Source organism: Sturnira hondurensis, unplaced genomic scaffold, assembly GCF_014824575.4.
Source record: "Sturnira hondurensis isolate 20B ecotype Veracruz unplaced genomic scaffold, ASM1482457v3 Scaffold0008196, whole genome shotgun sequence".
In the NCBI taxonomy this organism is placed as follows: Eukaryota; Metazoa; Chordata; class Mammalia; order Chiroptera; family Phyllostomidae; genus Sturnira; species Sturnira hondurensis.
Window position 1 is genome coordinate 24,069,210 of NW_028080827.1, and position 22,346 is coordinate 24,091,555.

Here is a 22,346-nt window from a genome sequence, read left to right on the forward strand (position 1 = left end):
TCTGGGGAACTGTCTCGTCTTGTCTTTGAAGAACCCAGAAACCAGCAGTGTCCATCCAACGCACAGTATGCGTTCAATAAACACCACTTTGAAAGAACAATACTTAAGATTTCATTTGAACCCTAGTGTCATGGCTCAAATACTGTTTTGGAAAAAGAACAATGAAAATCTCATCCATGTTTCCTTACCTTAAATTTTAAGGCAGGTGTTTGTGTCACAGATGATGCCTTTAATCCATGTAGCCGTTCTTCTAGTTCTCTCAGCCTAGGAAGCAGTATGAAATTATGTATGCATATTTATTATTTCATAATTATTAAGAGCTCACCAGTTCACTAAGTATAAGGAAGAAACTGATGACCCATTATCTAATTCCTCAAATTAATCCTGATTAACAGTATTTAATAAACATACCTACTATAGCATAAAAAGTCTACAAAAGTTTGTAAAATGATTAGTAAAAGTACAACTATTCATAATACCTGCTGTTAGGTTTTTTTGGTGGATCCTTCAGTGAAATGTGCGGCAAGTATGTATATATATCTCTCGTAAAAAATCACACCGAACGTTCGTACCATATACATTGGTCTATGTCTTTCCCCCTCTGTATTTAATAATGAGACTTAGACATCTTTTCATTTCGCTGCTTCCTGATCTACTTTACTCTTGATAACAGCTGTGTTCATCCTACAAATGAACTATAGTTTATTTAATCCTTCTCTGCTAGTGAACGTTCAAGATATTTCAATTTTAACCCATTACAGTGCTCCATATCTACTTACATTTAATAAACAATGGAACTAAGTTAAAAAATAAATAAAAGGTTGCAGTTCATTTTATAAGCCTATTTAACAATTTTTTACTAGATTTTATATTGAAAATACTGTTCTGAGACTTGCCAACATGACATTTTCTTTCAAAGCTAGCAATTATTTTGCCACTGTAAACTTTATGTATCTAGCCTATGGTATTTTGTAAGATTCTAAATAAAAATCTGTAAACAACTTCCATTACAATCTGTAAAACAAACCCAAGGCTTTCTAAGTAAAACTTTTAGTCAACTAAATTGGTTGTTTTTTTAAATTGGTTGTTTTTATACAACACTAATTATCAAAATGAGTGACTTTTCACTATGTTATTAAGAGTGACTAGACAGTCATTAAGAGGGCAAAGAAGAAAGAGCATGTGACTAACTATACAGATAATTATAAAATGTGTTGAAAATAGATTTGCTAAGGAAAAAAGGCTTGAAAATTATTTCCAGAATAAAAGAGGTAAGAGCCCATCTCTAAGATTGGTGAAACTATAAAGGATTACAAACTGATAAATATTTCAACAAGGATTCTACACAGTGATTCAGCTTTAAAAAAGTTTTAGAGTTCACTCCTAATAAATTGTGAAGGACAGACCAAAGGAAAAGAAGCAGATGCCAAAGCCATTTATTTTATGAAACAAGAAAATACATGTAATTAGCATGAAAATAGTCCTCGATTAAGTGTGTTACCTAATAATCTCTGTACCCTGAACAACGTATTTTTTCTTTATAATGAAAATCTTCAAATTTTCTAAGAAGTCCAGTAATTCCATGAAGACACTAATTAAATTATTTTAACAGGCTAGGGTACTTTACCGTTGTTTTGTTATATAGAGTTCATCAAGAAGATGCCGTTCTTCATAGCTCATCCATCGTTCATCAAGCAATTCTTCTTCCTTCTGCAGCAACTGTTCATAGAGTCGAACTGGATTCCAGCCAGTCATTATGTCATAAGTAATTACACATCCCAGTGAATGTGACACTATTGAGACTTTACCCCCTTTTTCTTCAAAGTCTGGATTCCGAGAACAGAAAAGGGAATATAATCGGTTCAGCTCTTGCTGAAGGCCTTTAACTAGCTGTTTGAAATAAGAGAATATTATCATATTAGAGTAATCACTGACTACTATAAACTTCATTTCTAAACTCAAATACATTAAGAAAGAAAAACACATTACTGGCCAAATATACCTGGGTTATTAAAATTAATTCAAGTGCTTCAAAACCTTACAGAAAATGAAGGTGTGTATTATTATAATCTATATCAGGGGTGTCAAACTCATTTTCACCAAAGGCCACATCAGCTTCGCAGTTGCCCTCAAAGGGCCGAATGCAACTTTAGGACTGTGTAAATGTAACTACTCCTTTACTAGGGGCAGGGAGCTTGGTGCGGCCACCAGGCCAAAACAAAGTGCTGAGCTGGATACAACAAGGTGCAAGATCAGATTTGGTCTGTGAGCCTTGTGTTTGCCACCTGTGATTGGTATCATTATTAAAAAATAAAGGCAAATATGACCCACACAAATCCTTTCATAGTCCTTAAACCAGCTATATGAACCAGCACTTCCATATATTAAGATTTCAAAGAGCCTCTGGAAATTTCTTTTTTGTTGCAACTTACATGCAAGTAAATTTTTGTACCTTGTAGTTTTAGGGCCATAATAAATTTTAGGAAAAAAAATTGAGTTTCTGATACCAGGTATACTTATTATATATATTATTACCTGATGCATTTATATAAGAATGATGTAATAAAATGCCACTGTAAGATTAAAGAAAAAGTCAACGTTGATCTACTTGATATTCTAAAACTCCTAAAAGTTGGTAATATAGATGTGAGTAGAATGTTGTTTTATATGGCTGGAAAACAAGGCTTTTTAAGGTTTAGAGTTTAATGATGTGGGAAGTCATGTGGGAAATTTAGTTTTAACAGTATATGCCATAAAGTCACAAGCGTAGGTTCTTTTGTTACACAAATCCATACTGGGTCCTGACCTGAGTTTTAAGGAGGTTCTCTCCTCTTCCTATCATTGCTGACTACTACAATTAATGGTAAATTTCCTGCTTGATAGTCAACTTCTCAATTCACTAGTTCTTAATATGCCAGCTGGTACTCTACCATATAAATATTAGTTATGTGTTGCTTCTATTTTCAATCTTACTGTTATGTCTCAAGGGCATCTAGACTCCATCAGATTTTACTGAACATTCTCTACCTGCTGACCTAAACTGAGAATCATTTGAGCATTCATGCTTAGCAGGATTAGCAATGACATGAATGAAGGCATGGTGTTCTCTTTGCTGACATCTCAGTGCTCTACAATGCAACACTGAGGGTTTCGTTAAAGCTACTGAAACCATGTGCTGGGTCTGATGAAATATATTCAAATGAAGGAAGAGAAGGACAAGATGAGCTGGTAGCATACAGAAGGATTATAATAAAGCTGCCCTTTCTCTGGAGAGGAAAGCAAAAACTTAACTTTAATCACACATTTTAATTTTTTTTTCCCAAGGAAAAGCAACAGAATCCCACGCTTGCTGCACTGGCTCTCCAACTTTCAATGTGCATCAGCATCGTGTGGAGCGCTGGCTAAACACAGCTTATTAGGCTCCATCCCAGAGTTTCTGATTCTGATTCAGTAGTTCTAGGGGCTGTACTTGGGAAACTATTGCTATAGTGACAAAGGCGTATAAAAGCCTTCTAAGAAACGAGTTGTAGGTAATTCTAGTCAAATAGTTTCAAGAGTAAGCAGTGTGATATTCAAGTACATGCTCTGTTCAAAGGGAACTATAATGTAATGTTTTGGCTTTGATAATATGACTTCGTTTTGATATGAATTTCAACCAACTCATTAAAATTTTGTAGTTTTCCTGATTTACAATTTAAAGTTGTAGAAAAAGCTCATGTTTAGAAAAAATAAATTCCTTCAAAAGTAATGTTTGTTAATAATTTTTATTTTTGAAGGCCTAGTTTTAAGTCTCATACCATGTAAATCTAGAAACAGTAAAAGATATATACTTAAGTACTCTGGAAAAAGGTACTTAATTTGTTTTTTTAAAACACCAACCCCTTCAAATTAACATTTAAAAAGAAAAGTATCTACCCACATCTCTACCAGTGATTGATTTATTTCATATTTTAAATATTTAAAGCACCTCTCACTATATGCAATAGTTCCTTAGTCCATCAATCATATATGGCTAAAAACCCGAGGGTAAATATTCAAGACAGAGAAATTCTACTTGACATTAAAATATTTCATCATAGAATGAAGCAGAATGAACAGCTTTTGGAGAGCTGATGCTCTCATCTGTTTTAATAATCATACACTTAAATAGAAACACGGTCTTCATGTTTCCTTATCAGAATCCATCTAGAGATGGTAGCATTTCTACTCTTTGCCTGTACCTTACATAATACAGGAACACTTGTGGTCAACATATTATGATTTTGAAAGCCAACTTTTAAAAAGGCTTTGCTCTACCTCTAAATGCTTTTATAAACCATCCACTCAGCGGCAAAAGGAGAAATCTCTGTTTTATCCATGAAGCCTACTCAAACTAGTTTTTTTCCTCTAATTTGGTTTCCCTTTCTCCTATCTGATCCAATTATATTCTCCTCGCTAGGATCCCTTTTGTGACAAAGTATATTCATTTGGGACACTTGGACCAAGATTAATGATAAAACCTGCAATCTTAATTTCATTAGCTCCATATATTATCTAATCAAATCAGTTAACCTCTTTCACAGTAAGCATTAAATGGGTTTTCAAAACTTGTTTCTAAATCTCTAAGCATAGCTTAACAGTTAAAAGTTATGAAGAAAATCAATCCCCGCCAATAAAAATCCCAGCAGTATTTTCCTGTCAAGAATATTTTTTACTTTTAAAGATTCTGTTCACTTACTTTTAGAGAGGGGAGAGGAGGGAGAAAGAGAGGGAAAGAAATATCAACATGTGATTGCCTCTTATGCACCCCCTATTGGGGACCTGGCCCACAACCCAGGCATGTGCCCTAGACTGGGAATCAAACCAGTGACCCTTTGGTTTGCAGGCTGGCACTTATTCCACTAAGCCACACCAGCCAGGGCCAAATTCCTTTTTAAAAAAATTATAGTAAGTTTATTAATTACAACAGACTTTAATTAAATTTAAAATAACAATGACAAGATACTGCTCTAACAACTTTTGTTATAATTCTTCCTTTTTAAAAACCATTGCAAATAGAGTTCAGATGTGTGTAAGATAAACAGTTCTGATTTTTCATGTTACTTTATTTAGGGTTGAAGTAAGGACCAAGGGCTCTCTGATGATGAAAGTCTGAATATTAGTTCTATTTTTAAAAAATGGAGCCCTGGCTGGCGTAGCTCAGTGGATTGAGCACGGGCCTACAAACCAGAGGGTCGCGGCTCGATTCCCAGTCAGGGCACATGCCTGGGTTGCAGGCCAGTTCCCAGTGGGGGGATGCACAAGAGGCAACCATACATTGATATTTCTCCCCTTCTCTCCTTCCCTTCCCCTCAAAAGATAAATAAATAAAATCTTTAAAAAAATGGAAAAAATTTTTCAGAAAGTGTGACCTGAGAAGTACTGATTTATACATAAAACTTTTTTCCTAACCATGGTTTTTTGTTTCTTAGAGGCTACTTGCACACTCATGAGTTAGGATCCTTCCATGAGCAACCTCAAAGTCATGAATGAAAAGGGACCTGAGAGATAATATAACTTAAATGGCTGTGAAGGAGTCCCTTCAGTAGTATCCCTGATAAGTTGCTCAGCCTCTAGTAGTAGTATCTCTACAGTGGTCACTTCTTTATCAAAAATGTTTTCCTAGTTTTACTGAGATATAATTGATGTATAACATTATATAAAAAGTTTAAGGTATATAACATGATTTGATATACGTGTATATTGTAAAATGATTAGCATAATAAAGTTTGGATAAAACTCACCACTATAATTTTTTTAGTAATACCCCTTTTTATTTTTTTTAAGATTTTATTTATTTATCTTTAGAGAGGAAAAGAAGGGGAGAGAGAGAGAGAAATATCAATGTATGGTTGCTTCTCGTGTGTCCCCTGCTGGGAACTGGCCTACAACCCAGGCACGTGCCCTGACTGGGAATCGAACCACGATCCTTTGGTTCACAGGCCCGCGCTCAATCCACTGAGCTACACCAGCCAGGGATAAAACCTCTATTTTTTTAAAGGTAGCATTAGTTATTACAAAGTTATTTATTAGTAAACAAATGTGTTTCTTTCTATATTTTCTACTCACTGATACTTATTTTAATTTCTGGAGTTAAAAAAAATGTCTCTTTTTTCCTAAATGGCAGCCCTTGAAATACATAAAGACAGATATACACTTAATCTCAAGTTGAAAATACAAGGAAAAGGAATTGTACTGGAAACTTTACATACATATACATCTTTAGTCCTCATTGCAACCTTTATCTGGTACATAATTTAGGTCCATTTTATAAGAGAGGAAGCTGAGAAAGTGAGAAATTAGATCTAAGGTCAAACAGCTAGTTAAGCGGCAGAGTTTGAATCTGTATCTATTTGATTCCAAAGGGTGACAGGAAGGGGAAAAGACTCTTTCCTGTGCCTATCAATCAATCAAACAAGGTTTGTTCACTAGGCATGAATTAATCCCTGAAGAACTGCTGGCTACTATTTATCACAACTTCCTTAAGAAAACATATACTGTTGAAAAATAACTTATTCTAAGATCAGCCTAAAACCACTGTTGTTACTAAATGCACTTTGATTTACAGAATGAGTTTTCCTTTTTTAAAAATAAGAAAGTTTTTTTGCCCACTTCTAAGTTTTTCTTTTGTTCTCCAAAATGCCTTAGTGATGATTCCCACATTTCTCTGATGGCATCACCTGTGGAACTGTTAAAAACATAAATACACAGGCTCTACCCTCAGACCCACCGATTTACAACCTCCAGGGAAGAAACCTGAGAAACTTTTTGTCATTTTCTTAACTTTTTATTTGAAAATAATTTCAATTTATAAAATGTTGCAAAGTAAAGAACACAGATCATCCATATACCTTTTATCCAAGATTCATATATTATCATTTTAGCTTATGCTTCATTACTTATTCTGTTTCTATTACATACACATGGACATTTTTTTAAAGACTTTATTTATTTTTAGAGAGAGAGGGGAAGGGAAGGAGAAATGGAGAGAAACACTGATGTGTGATAAAACACTGATCAGTTGCTTCTTACCTGCCCCCAACCAGGGACCTGGCCCACAATCCGGGCACATGCCCTGACCTTTCAGTTCACTGGCCAGCTCCCAACCCACTGAGATCCACACCAGTCAGGGCTCTATGCACACCTATTTTTTTTTAATTTGTAAAATAGCTGAGGATATATTATAGATGTCAAGGTCCCTTACCTCTAAAGACTCCAGTGTATACTTCCTAAGAATAGGAATATTCTCTTGCATAAACATGTTGATTATAGTTATTGACTTCATAAATTTACTTTGATAAAATACTTCATCTAATTAAATGTCCACATTTAAAACTGCCAACTGATCTAATAATATCCTTTGCAGCATTTTACCCCATCCACTGCAGAACACAGTCCAGGATGAGGTGCTGTATTTAGGAACCTGTCTCTTTAGCCTCCTTAATCTGGAACATTTTGGTCAGCCATTTTTGTCTTTCATGATGTCGGCCTTTTAAAAGAACACAGTCTCATCCTACTTTTAAAAAGGTGAAAGATTTATACGATCTGAAGAGAAACCAGAGTATCATCCTACTTTTTAATTATAACTTCCTCCATTTGTGTTTGTCTGATGCTTTCTCATGACTGAAATACTGCATTAATGATCCTGTGTCCTCTGCGAGTCCCTCAGTGACACCAGGAAAGGGGCTGCCTGGATACCTTTTTCTCACTTTTTAACTAAAACACAGTGTGTGAGAATACACACTGAAACCATTCTGTTTCTCATCAAAATTTTGCCCTCAATTTTGGATCCACTGGTGATTCCTGTCCACCCCCCTTACCTGATCCTACCCTGACGGCTGCAGATGGAGGATTTGACCACTCCAGCATTCCTCCTACATGTACCACTAAGCCCTTTGCATTCTACTGTTAGCAAAGGACCTCCCTTCGCCCATTTGTTTATCTATTTATAATTGATAGGAACTTAGGAATTTTTCAATGATTTAGAATTCCCTTATTACACTGTCCTCATTATAAGTCTGTATAAAAGTACTACTAATTCCTTACAATAAAAGATAATAATTACTTATTTTGTGCTCAAGTTGTTCCAGATCTGGCCAGTTGGATCTGCTTTTTTAATCTGATTTCTGACCTTGTGACCTGCTCCCTTATTCTTTTGAGTATTTTCCTACTTTTTGTCATAACAAATTGTTTTATCTTTGACTTCTACCTATTCTGTCCTGACCTCTGGAGTCAGCAATATTTTTCCAAGTAACTCTAGTTCTTCTTAGGGGAGAATAATAGGGGAAAAGATCTGGGTACTAGGTGTGCTCATTAAATTGGGGTGTCTGCTTTCTGGCCCTTTCAATGAATAGAAGAAGGAAATATATGCATGTGTAAACAATATAAACTTAAATACAGAGACTACATCTATACATACCAACACATTTTCAAATCATAAATTCACACTGACACCCTAAATTCCAAGGTTCCCCCCCATGGGGTTCTTTTATGCCTGTAATTTTAATAAATATCCCAAGTGATTGTTCTAATTTCAGATATTTGGGAAACATTGCTAAAGACTGCTGATGAATCTCAGTCACAACTTCTTGGTGATTTTCCATGAAATTCAATGGAATCAAAAAAATAATCTTAAACACTGGTACTCTTTTTCCATTTCCCATTTTCTACTAAATTATCTGTTTTAGTTAATTCCATTCCGAGGATAATGATCTTTTTTTAAATACATGAATTTTTTTAAAAGTTTATTTATTTACTTTTAAAGAGGGGGGAGGGAAAAAGAGAGGAAGAAAAACATCAGTGTATGGTTGTCCCCTTTTGGGGATGTGGCCCACGACTGAGGAATGTACCTTGACTGGGAATCAAACTGGCAACCCTTTGGTTCAAAGGCTGGCACTCAATCCACTGAGCCACACCAGCCAGGGCCTTGAGGATAATTATCTTTAAAGATTATAAGAGCAAAATAAAAAGTGAGCACTTTCTTAGTTATCATTAGCCAATGGCCAGAGCTTTGAGTCTGACCCTTTTGTCTTTTTTAGTTTTTGCTGTTATTAACATTAACTTAAAATGTAAAACTGTCATTATTACTTCAACCTGTTTAAGCCTTGGTCAGGATACCTTCTTAGGAGTACTACCAGTGATATGTGTGTGTGTGTGTGTAAGGCATATATAGAGGGGAGTGTGTGCACAATAATATGCTTTCAGCCATTCTCTTCTCCTGCCTCTCCCTGATGTCACTTGCAATACTATAATCCAATTTTCTGACCTTTAGGGCATAACTAACAATGCTCACTAGACACTATAGAGAACTATAAATATGTAAATCATCAATATTCTACTTCATCAACTGAGTCTTCCTTGGCTAGAATTAGGTGCAAATAGCAGTTCTCCTTGTAGCTGCTTCTACTGTTGTAATCAGATCAAGGAAAATCTTGCCAAACACTGATACATGGAAATGAAGGGACGCAGAAAAGAAAAATGAAGACATATTCTAAGGGATGGCAGCCAGACAGAAGAAAGTTCTGTGGCAACTAACCCAAGTATTTCAGTAGCTATGTGAAGAATGTTCTGGATGAGTCAGGGAGTGACTTCGACTGAACAAAATCAGAAATGGATTGTCTTGGGCAGCACAGAGCGGCTCCACTGCTACAGGACTCCTTGTGCCCATCACTCCATCCTTCACACGTGGATACTAACCCTTCTACTTCACTGGGTTTTGAGGAGGATTAACCATGTTAATACATGTTAGATGATTAACAAGGTTATTCCTATGGAACAGAATTCTTTTTCTCTTACCGACAGAGTGACAAAATTACTGGTAGAGATTCTCTCATCCCTATGAATAAACTGTCAGCCCTCATTCCCACTCGGGTTGTCTTTGTGATATGTAAGCAACATTACTGTTTGAGAACTATATAAATCCACTACAGAAATGACAATAAAAGCAAGTCTATTACATACAAAAATTTGAAGGAACTGTCTGTCTAAAACTCTTTTGTGAGGACAACAATCAAAGACATAATTAACCAAATTTATGAAAACTGATATTTTTCAGAGATATTTCCTAACCAATCTTCCACTTTCAAAGTCATTCATTTTCCTAAATGTCTCAATGTGCAGTTTGAAGATGATCAAATTCACTATTAATATAGGCTACTAATAGATTAATGGATTCCTGTAATTTCTCATTTGTAAAAAAAAAAAAGCACAAATGTTAAAATTCAGGACACATATGCTACCACTCTACAAAACACCCAACAACAACAAGATAATCATGATACTTACTTCATCTCTATAAAGGGGGCTAGTATAGTACATTATGTCCATTGCACTGCTGTTCAACATGTCCCTCAAACCTCGTACTTTGTCCGGAGTAATGGAATCAACGGTGTCTATAAAGAAAGAAAGAAACAAACAAAGCTAAGAGAAGATATCTGTTTTAGGGAAAAAAATAAATTGTGCGAAAAATTACATTCCCTGAACTAACAACTCTTTAAGTTAACATTTCAATATTCAAAACTAACCCAGAGCAAAACCAGATCTTACCTAGTCCTAGAACAAGTGTCAAGGGACACGGTCTTACTTTTTCTGTACCCCCTTTTCTGTTTCCTTTCTCTTCTTTGGACTATGCACCTTGGGCCTGGCCATACCCATGGGCATGCCTAGAGGCACTGGTGGCAAACCAGCAAAAAATTAAAGTTTCTTTACACTTTACATTTATCCATAGTGAACCAAATACCCTATGAGAAAGAGCTGTCAAATTACTAATATGCACGAATGCAAATCAGCAATGGGCATCTGTAGTAAACAAGATAAAGTTGCTGTAATTTACTTTTAAAAAAAAAAGAACTGTATTGCAAACATAGGTAACGCACTACAAACACATGCAGCCTTCCGTGACTTGCAGCTAACCTACAGAAATTCTCCCGAGGGAGCCTATTCTATTAAATGCCTAATCAGATGATTAGAGATGCACAAAAATTTGCATTTCTTCTAAAAATACAAAGAGTCCTATGCTTGGATAAACATTACGATTTCAAAGCACAAGGTGGGCAGCAGGAAGCTTGTATTTTTAGTCTAATCAAATTTCTTTTAACTTCACTGCATTGGTTTAAGTTATTTTATTTATTTCCCACTTTAAAAAAGATTTATTTATTTATTGTTAGAGAGAGGTGAAGGAAAGGAGGAAGAGAGGGAGAAAAACATTAATATGTGGTTGCCTCTCACGTGCCCCCAACTTGGGACCCGGCCTGCAACCCAGGCACATGCTCTGACTGGGAATTGAACCTGGGACCCTTTGGTCTGCAGGCTGGTGCTTAATGCACTGAGCTACACCAGCCAGGGGTATTTCCCACTTTTATACAATATAATAATGACTGGAAAGCAATTATTAAAGCAAAGTGAGAAGAGTTTTCAAGAATTTAAAAAAGAATACTGTAACTATTGATGGATAGCACAACATTATAGCCTCTACCTATTTTTAAATTGTAAAAGAGAAAGGTGTGACTTTTCCATGCTGGTACAAAAAATTTAAATGTCATTTTTATGAATTTCCAAAAGGATTTTAATGTGAAATACATATACACACAAAAAGATACTTAATATATATGTACAGCTGAAAGAATGATTTATAAAAAGGAAAACATGTTCTTATTACCTAGCTGATTAATACTGTCAATATCTTTGAAATCCTCAGTATGCCCCTGAATAATCACACCCTACCTAGAAGTAACCCGCACTATGACATTTGTGTTAATCACACCTTGCTTTTCTTTATAGATTTCCTTCATATCTACTAACATTAATAATTTTAGCCAATTCCGTGGCATAAATTAGGTACCAGAGCCTAAATATTTTATTTCATTTAGGCTGTTTCGAATACTGTGTACCAGCACGTTGAGTTAGTGTCCATGGTTTGTTTCACCTCCAATATGATGTTTCTGAGACTCGTTGGTATTAATGCATATAACTGTAATCCATTCACATTTACTCTATACACACGTCACAATTTATCTGTCTTCCTTTGAAAGATATTTGGGTTGTTTCTAGTTTTTTGCTAGTATAAACTATACTCCTGGTATACACGTGCATGAGATTTTCTTTAGGGTAGGAGTGAAACTACTGTGTCATAGGGCATATACACATTCAACTTTTAAAGACAATGTCAAATGGTCTTCCCAAAGTGATTGTACCAATTTATATTCTCACCAAGACTGAATGAGAATCCTCATTGCTGCACACCCTCATTGCTGCAGAGCCTCACCTTAAATTTTTGCCAAGTTGATGAATATCAATGATATTTTATTGTGGTTTTAATTTGCATTTCCTTGAGTATTAGATTATTGAGATGTACATTATAAATGATATAGTATATATATTTAAAATATTAACATATAAAACACACATATGAATATGCTGTTTGTATATCTCTCTCCATTTAAGTTTTCTATCTTTATTCTGGATATCGAACCTTTGGTGGGTATACATGTTGCTCTGTTGCAACATCTTTTCCCTGTTCATGGTTTGTCTTTCACTCTATGTCTACTGAGAAATAGAAGCTCTTAATTTTAATCAGATTTATCTGTTACTTTGTAGTTGTGTTTTTCTGTTTTCAGAAGATAGTGTACTAGATAGAACTTGACTCCCTTCCTCCTTCTCTCATTCTACATCTTGGCTACTCTGGGGCCTTTGCTCTTCTATAATAATTTTAGAATAAGCTTGTCAAGGTTCATGAAAAACTCTATTGTGATTCTGACTGGAATTGCATAGAATCTATACATCAATTTAGGAGAATTAACATTTCTAGGAAATCAAGTCTATCCAATCTAAGAAAATTATCTTTATACTTATGATGCGTTTAACATTTTATAACATTTAAAATTTTTAATATAAATGTACGTATTTTATTAGATTTCCAGAAAACATATTTTTATGGTACTTTTAATTGTGCTGGTATGTAAAAATGGAATTATTTTTAAACAGGGTGGGGCAAAAGTAAGTTTACAGCTTTTCATATGTAAAATACAATAATTAAAAAATAACCAGACAAGAATAAACTCTGTTCCATTCGCACAACTGTAAACCTACTTTTGCCCCACCCTGGGGAGATCTTCTGTTTCACAACCTTAATAAACTCTTATTAATTCTAATAATTTTTCCTTAAATATATTTTGTATATTCTCTATAGACAACCATATGATCTGCAAATAACATCTTTTCCATTCCTTAAAATTATTATTTCTTTTTCTTATTATTTTGCACCAGCTAAGACTTCAAGTGGAATATTTGTTGAAAAAGTAACATCCTTACCTCTTCCTGAGCATAATGATGTTTGCTATAGGCAAGTACCTTTTATCATTATTTTAAAATTTAGAAACAGTATAAAATTAACTCTCCGTTTTAATGCATATATGCTTTTCCATAACTATTACCATGATCAGGATACGAACTGCTCTATCATCCTAAAAAATTCCCCCATGCTGCCCTTTTTAATTCAAACTCCTGCCTTCTCATAAACGAAGGCATGCACTGATCTGTTCTCTGTCCCTATAGCTTTCCCTTTTCCAGTATGTCACATAAATGCCACATAAATTATGTAACCTTTGAGATTGGCTTCTGAGACTGTGATATAATAAGAAACACATATTTATAATTTTTGTCCCTGGTTTCTGGCACCAGACTGCTAAAACCCTTGTAATTTTCTGAGTGACAGGAGTAAGAGGTCTTTTATTATTCATAATAAGCCTCTTTCGACTATAACTGAGTTTATGCTAATGAGGCGATTCTTAGAGGATGTTGTTGGTTGCCAGAGGAACCAACCATGTCCTTTATTAGTGGGCTGAACTTTCTGCCCTATCCCCTGACCTCAGAGAAGGAGATTGAGTCCATTATCAACAGCCAATGATTTAATCAATTATGTCTACATAATGAAACCTCCGTAAAAACTCTAAACAACAGGATCTGGAGAGCTTTCGGTTGGTGAACCCATGGATATACTAAAGGGGTGATGTACTCAAAGGTACATACGAAATGATATACTAAAGGGGTGATGTACTCAAAGGTACATACGAAATGATATACTAAAGGGGTGATGCACTCAAAGGTACATACGAAATGATATACTAAAGGGGTGATGCACTCAAAGGCGACATGAAATCCCCATACCTGCTTATTCAGGGCTCTTCACCTGGCTGCTCATCTGTATACTTTGTAATATCCTTTTGACCAGCAGACACAAGTAAACGTTTCCCAGAATTTTGTTAAGTCATTCTTGTAAATTACTGAACCTCAGGATGAGGTCATGAGACCCCCCACCCCCACAATTTATTGCTAGTCAGTAAGAACTATAGGCGACAATCTAGGACTTGTGATTGGCATCTTAAATGGGGGGAATCTTGTGGGACTGTGCCCTTAATCTGTCTACATTATCTCTGGGTAGTGTCATAACAGTGTCCACAAAGAATTAGACAATTTGTGGTATGCGGATAATCCCCCCAGTTGGTGTCCTAAGTACTGGGAAGACAGAGAAATGGGTGATTTTCCTTCAACTTCTTTCATTCAGCATAATGCCATCTTTAAGATTCTATCCCAGTATTTTAGCCCTGGCTGTTGTGGCTCATCGGACTGAGTGTGGGCCTGCAAACCAAAGGGTCGCTAGTTTGATTCCCAGTCAGGGCACAAGCCTGGGTTGTAGGCCTGGTCCCCAGGAGAGGGTAAGTAAGAGGAAACTACACACTGAGATTTCTCTCCTTCTTCCTCCCTTCCCCTCTCTAAAAATAAATAAATGAAATCTTTAAAAAAAGACTCTATCATAATATTTTAGACCTAACAGAAAATTACAAACTCCTGGGTTTTACTAAAAGTGAATTAATCCATGTTGTCTACATTCCTAAGCAGCCTAAGAAACTTATCTGGATGAATGGGAAAAGCCCCAAAGATAGTGCTTTTACACTAGAATTTACATAGGTGCTGTTGCTGCTGAGAAGTCCTTGGTCCTTAGCATTTTTGTTTTGAAATTATTATGACTTTTGATGCCACTTTGCTCTATAGCTGTAACTGACATTCCTGACTATGACAGACAGAATCACAGACTTAGAAGAGTCCTGGGAAATCATCTGGGGAGGCCACTTAGCTCTGTGATGAATAAGGACTCTGGCATTATGGGGATCTAGATTCTGCTTGCTATGTATTCTTAGTTAAATTCACCTTTTATTGAGTTTCAGTTTCCTTAACAGTAAAATAGAGAAAACAAAGTAGATATTTCATAGATTCGTGAGAAAATTAAATGAGATATTAAAAAAAAAAAAGAACTGCAAAGTGCCAGTCACACAGTAAAGGCTCCGCAAATGGCAGCTGCTACTGTATCTCGTACAACTTTCTCATCTTCCAGATTATGTAAATAACCTAAACATTCTATTTTAATGGTTTTCATATTGAAAGGATACAACTTTGTGTAAAGATATGTATATTTTGGCTAACAGTTCTTCAAGGAAGGAAACAACCTAGAGAATGTAGAAAAACCACAAAATATCTGATGTTTTACCACCAAAATACAGGGAAGGAAAAGTATTAGGAAGAAAACTTAAGCTCATAAGGAATTGTGACAACAGTGTTTTAATAGTATTGACAATTTAGGTGGCTGTATAGTACAGTGGATAGTGCACTGGACTTCTAAAAGTATCAACAAATTACTTTCTGTGTCAAAAACTTTAGAAAACATTGTGTTTCCTCCACACGCTACCCACTCCCACCCTTAATCCAGAGGGCACTCATGGAAACTGCTATGTGAAATCCATATAGTGCTCCAAAAGGACCAAAGTCAATATTATTTTAAAAACCAATGGATTTTATTTTCTTAAATAATCTAGAACACAGAATGAATATACCTCAAGACAACTAAATTAAAGACTGTTTGTTCCCAGTGAGCATCACTTTGTTGCTATTAGCTCAACCATTTAATTTTTAAACATAATGTACCTCCATCAAGAGTAAGTTTTGACCGCCACTCAACAGGCAGAAATTCAACATGTGTTGCATGGTTGGAAAAATGCCTTTCTTCTATTTTTCTAGCAGCCTCTCTCATCCTAAAAAAAATGAAAGAAAAACAAAACTAAACTTTATTAGAGTGACTTCACGTATGTATTTACATGGTATAGAATGTCTTTAATTGTAACAACTTCCAACTTGCTTATACTATGTCCAATTATGTTTCGATTACCACTGCAACATACGACAGTTCATTTCAAAGCAAATTTTGTTCATGCCAAATGTTCCTTCCTATTTGGTCATGTACAAAACAGCCATGCTCAAAGAAATGTTGCTGAGTTTAAACAACCCATAACACTTATATATGCTTTTAGTTTACAGGATTAATACATAATAGATACTATCATGTTTTATTGGTCTACTAATTGCATTATGGCTATATGCCTGCCAATGATATCCTTTCTTGCCTATGCAGGCTAGTTGCTTGTGGAATACAGGGTTAGGTAGATGGGTCAACGTGGACCCAAAGTCTCCACGATGTTTTGGACAGAAACACATATCAAGGACCTTTTGGTTTGGACCAAATGTCTCTATGGACGTTTTGTTGTAATTTTTTTAAAATCCTCACCTGAGGACATTTTTTCATTGCCTTTTTTTTTTTTTTTAGAGAGAAAGGAAGAGGGAGGGGGGAAGGAAATAGGAAGGAAGGGGCAGAGGGAGAGGGGGAGAGAGCGAGAGCGAGAGCGAGAGCGAGAAATATGGATTGGTTGCCTCCCATGTGTGCTCTGACCAAGAATTTAACCTGCAATCAGGCATGTGCCCTGACCAAGAATTGAACCCACAACCTTTTGGTGTACTGGAAGATGCTCCAACCATGAGCCACATTGNTTTGGACAGAAACACATATCAAGGACCTTTTGGTTTGGACCAAATGTCTCTATGGACGTTTTGTTGTAATTTTTTTTTAAATCCTCACCTGAGGACATTTTTTCATTGCCTTTTTTTTTTTTTTAGAGAGAAAGGAAGAGGGAGGGGGGGAAGGAAATAGGAAGGAAGGGGCAGAGGGAGAGGGGGAGAGAGCGAGAGCGAGAACGAGAAATATGGATTGGTTGCCTCCCATGTGTGCTCTGACCAAGAATTTAACCTGCAATCAGGCATGTGCCCTGACCAAGAATTGAACCCACAACCTTTTGGTGTACTGGAAGATGCTCCAACCATGAGCCACATTGGCCAGGGCTCTATGGCCATTTTGGACAGGACCAAAACTGTGCTAATCTTGTGGATACACCACCACAATCAAGACACCCAATAATTCTATCATTCCCTCAAACCCCTTTATAGTACCACCTTTCCCTCATCACATTACTTCATCTGTAACTTAGTATTTATTTCTAAAATGTAAGGAAAACACAACCTACTCAATACTATTTATACCAAAAACAGTAATTCTTTTTGGGGGGCATATATGTAATTTAGTGATCCCTTTTCCCAGTTTGATAATACTATTTTTTACACTTATTTAAATCGAGCTCCAAATATAGTCCATGCATTGTAATTTGTGGATGTCTTTTAATCTATAGATCCCTTTTTTCTGCTTTATAATTTTTAAAATATCCTGTAGAGTTTTTCAGAGTCTAATTTTTGTCATTCAGAGTCATTGTTATATATAACAAGAACGGTTTGTGTGACCTCGATGTAAACCTGGCGGCCGAGGAGAATGGACTGGAATGCATACGTGTGAAAAATGTCGACTTCACTGTAGTAGTCAATGGGAGTGTGACCTCGATGTAAACCTGGCGGCCGAGGAGAATGGACTGGAATGCATACGTGTGAAAAATGTCGACTTCACTGTAGTAGACAATGGGAGTGGTAGATGCTCTTGAATAAGCATGTGTACTGTGTGGCTGTCACATTCAAAATGTCTGAGTGAGTAAACCAACAAATTTGTATCAAATTTTGTATTAAGCTTGAACATTCCTCTGTGGAAACTATTTGGATGCTTCAGAAGGCTGAAGCTATGGGCAACTGGTGATTGGCAGCTTCATTGTGACAATGCACCTGCTCATGCATCATGTCTGGTACAGAGTTTTTTTGTGAGATATCAAATCACCCAGGTGACTCAGCCCCCTGCAGCCCAGATCTGGACTCTTGTAACTTCTGGCTTTTCCCAAAACTGAAATCACCTTTTAAAGGGAAGAAATTTCAGACTGCCAGTGAGATTCAGGAAAATATGACAGGGCAGCTGATGGTGACAGGAGAACTGTGTGAGGTTGCAAAGTGTCTACCTTGAAGGTGCCTGAGGTGTCATTGTCCTATGTATAGTGTTTCTCATATCTTCTTCAATAAATTCTATTTTTTATATTTATATGGCTGGATACCTTCTGGACAGACCTTGCATTTTAAAAGGCATTATTTACACTATAATATAGTCGACCCTGGAATAACAGTTTGACCTGCTTGGTTCTTATATGCAATTTTTTTCAAATGATCTGCACAGTTTGAATCCATGTTGGTTGGGAATCTTCCCACATAGAGAGCCAGCTGTAGTTACACACAGATTTTTGACTGCAAAGAATGTTAGAGCCCTGACAGGTCCTGTGCTATTCAAGGGTCAGCTGTAATATTTTATCAATTGTAAATCTCCAAAGTTGCCATGTTAAAAGGTCTAAATACATTCTAAGCTGACAAAAAGTAATCTGCTTCCCTATCGCACTAAAATAAAAATGACAGCCAAAACTTCAGACTTCAAGGTAAGATCTTTTTCATTACTCATAGAGTTTACAAGTTCCATTTCTTTTTGCAGTAGTCACCAAGTAGTGGTCACAGATACAAGGTGTAAATTTCTTTGTCATCTTCTCAAATGTTCAGTTTTATACAAGAAAAAACATTTTAAGATTTCTATTATTCTACTCACTTATTCATTTTTGATGGCTGTACAGTTCTATATTATTACATAGTAGTTAGAAAGTAGTATGGATAGCATCATCTGAATTTACAAAGAAAAAAAAAGTTCATTTTGCCCTTACTGAGTGGCTCAGTTGCTTGGAGCATTGTCCCATACACCAAAAGGTTGCAGGTTCGATCCCCGGTCAAGGCACATAGAAGAGACACCGATCAGTGTTTCTCTACCCAGCACCCCAACCCTACCTCACCAAAACACTTTCTTTGAAATCAATAAAAAGCATATCCCTGGGTTAGGATTAAAACAAAAAGTTCATTTAGACTGTGGTTCTCAACCATGGATAATATTCCTCCAGAGGACACTTGGCAATGTCTGTAAACATTTTCAGTTGTCACAACTAGGGGTTCTATTTGCACCTAGTGGGTAGAGGTCAGGGATGTTGCTAAATACATTACAATTCACAGGCCAGCCACCCATAACAAAGAAGTATCTGGAAATAAAATGTCAATAGCGATGAGATTGAAGAACCCTGATTTTGAGTTACAAAGTCAGAAACATTACATTTGCTTAAAATACAGTCTTTTTCTAAGGTAAACTTACTCAATCCTATACTCCAAGCATCACTATCATAGTTCTCAAATGGTGACATAAGTAGCTAATTCAGCAAGCAGGCATGTCTACCAAATCACTTGGTTGTAACTATCTGGTGTGACTCTTAAAAATAAGAAGGGAGCCCTGCCTGGTGTGGCTCAGTAGACTAAGTGCTACCCTGCAAACCAACAGGTCACAGGCTTGGTCCCCAGTCAGGGCATATGCCTGGGTTGCAGGCCAGGTCCCTGGGTGAGGGCGTGAGAGGCAACTGATCAATGTATCTCTTGCACATCGATGTTTCTCTCCCTCCACTTCTCCCTCCTTCTCCTTTCTCTAATAGAAAATAAATAAACAAAGTCTTTTTTAAAAAAGGGAAAGATGAAAGATGTAAGGAACAAAGTCTGCATAGTAGGTTGTATTCATCAAATAACTCACATGGCTGTATTTTTGATAATTCTTCCTTGGTCCATCTTCTGCCCAATGCCATGCACAACAAATACAATATGGGTAGTCTGTGATGGCTTGTCTTCTAATGTGGCTTCTTCTACATAACCCCTGTGAAGTCTGGTCCCACTACTTGATGCTGTAGAAAAATTATGACTTTAAGTTCACTGTTTATTCCAAAAAAAGCATTCTCACAATATATTGCTATAAAGAAGATAAGAAAATACTACGAAAGAATTTTACTGGGTTGGGAAGAGATAAAATTTGTAACATGATGTACACAAAGTGCTAAATTGAATAGGACACCAAAGCCAGAAACCATAAGGGAAAAAAAGGAAGGAAGGAAGGAAAGAAGAAAGTATTGAACACACAAAAATTTTAAACTTCTCCAGGAAAAAATATCATGAGGTAAAAATAAAAGAGGAGCCCTGGCTGGTATGGCTCAGTGGATGGAGTGTAGGGCTTCAAAACAAAGGGTCGCCGCTGCAATCCCCAGTCAGAGCACACACCTCAGTTGCAGGCCAGGTCCCTGTGGTGGGCGCACCAGAGGCAACCTGATGTTTCCCTCCCTTTCTCCTTCCCTCCTCCCTCTCTAAAAATAAATAACAATCTTAAAAAAACAAAACAAAAAAATAAATGACAAACCTGGAAAAAATGTTACAAAATATGACAGACAGTAAATTAATTATCTGAGTATACAAAAAGAGCTTACTTATCAAAGTGAAAAGACAAACCATTCAAGTAGCAAAACAGGGTAAAGATATGAGGTTATTAACAAAACAAATACAGCTAATGCACATACGAAAAGATATTCAAGCATACCTGTTAACAAAAAAATTAAAACAAAAAATGGGGTATTAAAAATTTAGACATGACAAACATTTTTTAAGTTTATTTTTTGTTAATGCTCTCATATCTTCCCCAGGCACCACTCCCTTTTTTTCTTTTAGTCAGGTGTCTTTAAATAGCTCCCTATTAACCCTGCCTCCATTTCTTCACCTTGTACTAAAGCTTCCACTCATGCCATGCTGGCTTCTGCCCCATCAACCCATTTAGTAACCAATGACCTCCATTTCATTTCAGTCTTCATCTCCCTAAATCCTACTATGTTTCAATTGCTATGTTTTCCTTTCATACCAGTACCTTGGGCTTAACTGCTTTTATGCTCTAGAAGTATAAAAGATAGTTTTAAATCTTGTCAGATCATTCTGAATATATAATTATTCACTGATGAATATATGTTAACTCAAGCATCTTAATAAAAGTTTCATTTAACAGGGAAGTAACTGTTGAGTTGGATTCCCCAAATTTTGACAACTGATAGTAATATTTAATAATTACCTTTAGAAAATCCCAGTTTTTGAGTAACCGTTCTTGCAATTTTAGATGTTGTTGCATCACTATAAAGATACACTTCATTCACACTGTGCCAATCCACGTGGTTTCGACTCAACTTAAAACTCCAAATAGCTGTTGCAAAAGAGGAAAAACTAATTTGAAGGTCTCCAAGACTCACCTTATTTGTGTGAAAAATTATAATACACAGATTTTTTAATTCATATTTGAACTTGTTCCAATGAAAAAACTATTTCATTGAAACACATATTGATATAAAGCAAGTAATGGATAGGAACTTTATTTTATAACAAGTTGTATACCAACATGGAAAGTGGCTTAACTACCATAGTTTTAACCTCTAACATGTAGTTAATGCATTTTGATGATTAAAGTCCTGCTTTCCCAGGTGATATATCATTCCTTAGGTGTAAGAGACAAATACCTTTATAAAAGTCCCCAACAACTGTTGACATAGAAACTTAAGTTCCATTTCTTCTATTGATTTTGTTTTTGGATCTGTGAAAATTTCACTGAGTGCAAAATAAAACAAGACTCACAGAGAAAAAAGTCACCTTTCAACTGGGAAGAAAATAATCTAATTTATTAGAATATAAGATATTTTGAAATGGATATTAAAGCCAATTATCACTGGATATTACTCACTATAACAGAAATCCAAAGTCAAGCTATTTTGATAAGAAATCAAATAAATTCTTCTACTACGATGTTCAAATAAGTCTGGTTATTGTACTTCTATAACTGAGGTATGCTTGGTAAAAAAGAGCTAAAAAAAATTCAAGCCTACACACCCCAGAAATATGTAAGCTCTGGGAGACAGAAACTATGCCTTGATTATTTGGAATCACTAATACCAAATACAGTGTCCTAATATAGTGCCTGACATGTCACAAATTTAGTAATGTTTTGAGAAATGAACTGAGAAAATTGTCATAACATGTCCACCAATTCATAACTTGATAATTCTATTTAAGAACTTATACATTTCCTCTCTATCCCTGGTATAGAGGTAAGAAAAATTCACATACCCATCTTCAGAAACAGGTACCTT

General features: G+C 35.9%; 1 protein-coding gene across 6 annotated transcripts in view; it reads right to left on the reverse strand.

Annotated features, from left to right (window-relative positions):
* DDHD1 (DDHD domain containing 1) overlaps window positions 1-22,346 on the reverse strand; it is an 84,893-nt gene that overhangs the window by 25,272 nt on the left and 37,275 nt on the right. For all 6 annotated transcript variants that reach the window (XM_037054334.1, XM_037054331.1, XM_037054332.1 and 3 more), the window contains 6 exons: window positions 21,281-21,409; window positions 19,931-20,078; window positions 15,994-16,100; window positions 10,303-10,409; window positions 1,628-1,890; window positions 189-264 (listed from right to left, as the gene is read on the reverse strand). In XM_037054334.1, the coding sequence (XP_036910229.1) occupies window positions 189-264; window positions 1,628-1,890; window positions 10,303-10,409; window positions 15,994-16,100; window positions 19,931-20,078; window positions 21,281-21,409 (830 nt within the window). The remainder of the gene's footprint in view (window positions 1-188; window positions 265-1,627; window positions 1,891-10,302; window positions 10,410-15,993; window positions 16,101-19,930; window positions 20,079-21,280; window positions 21,410-22,346) is intronic.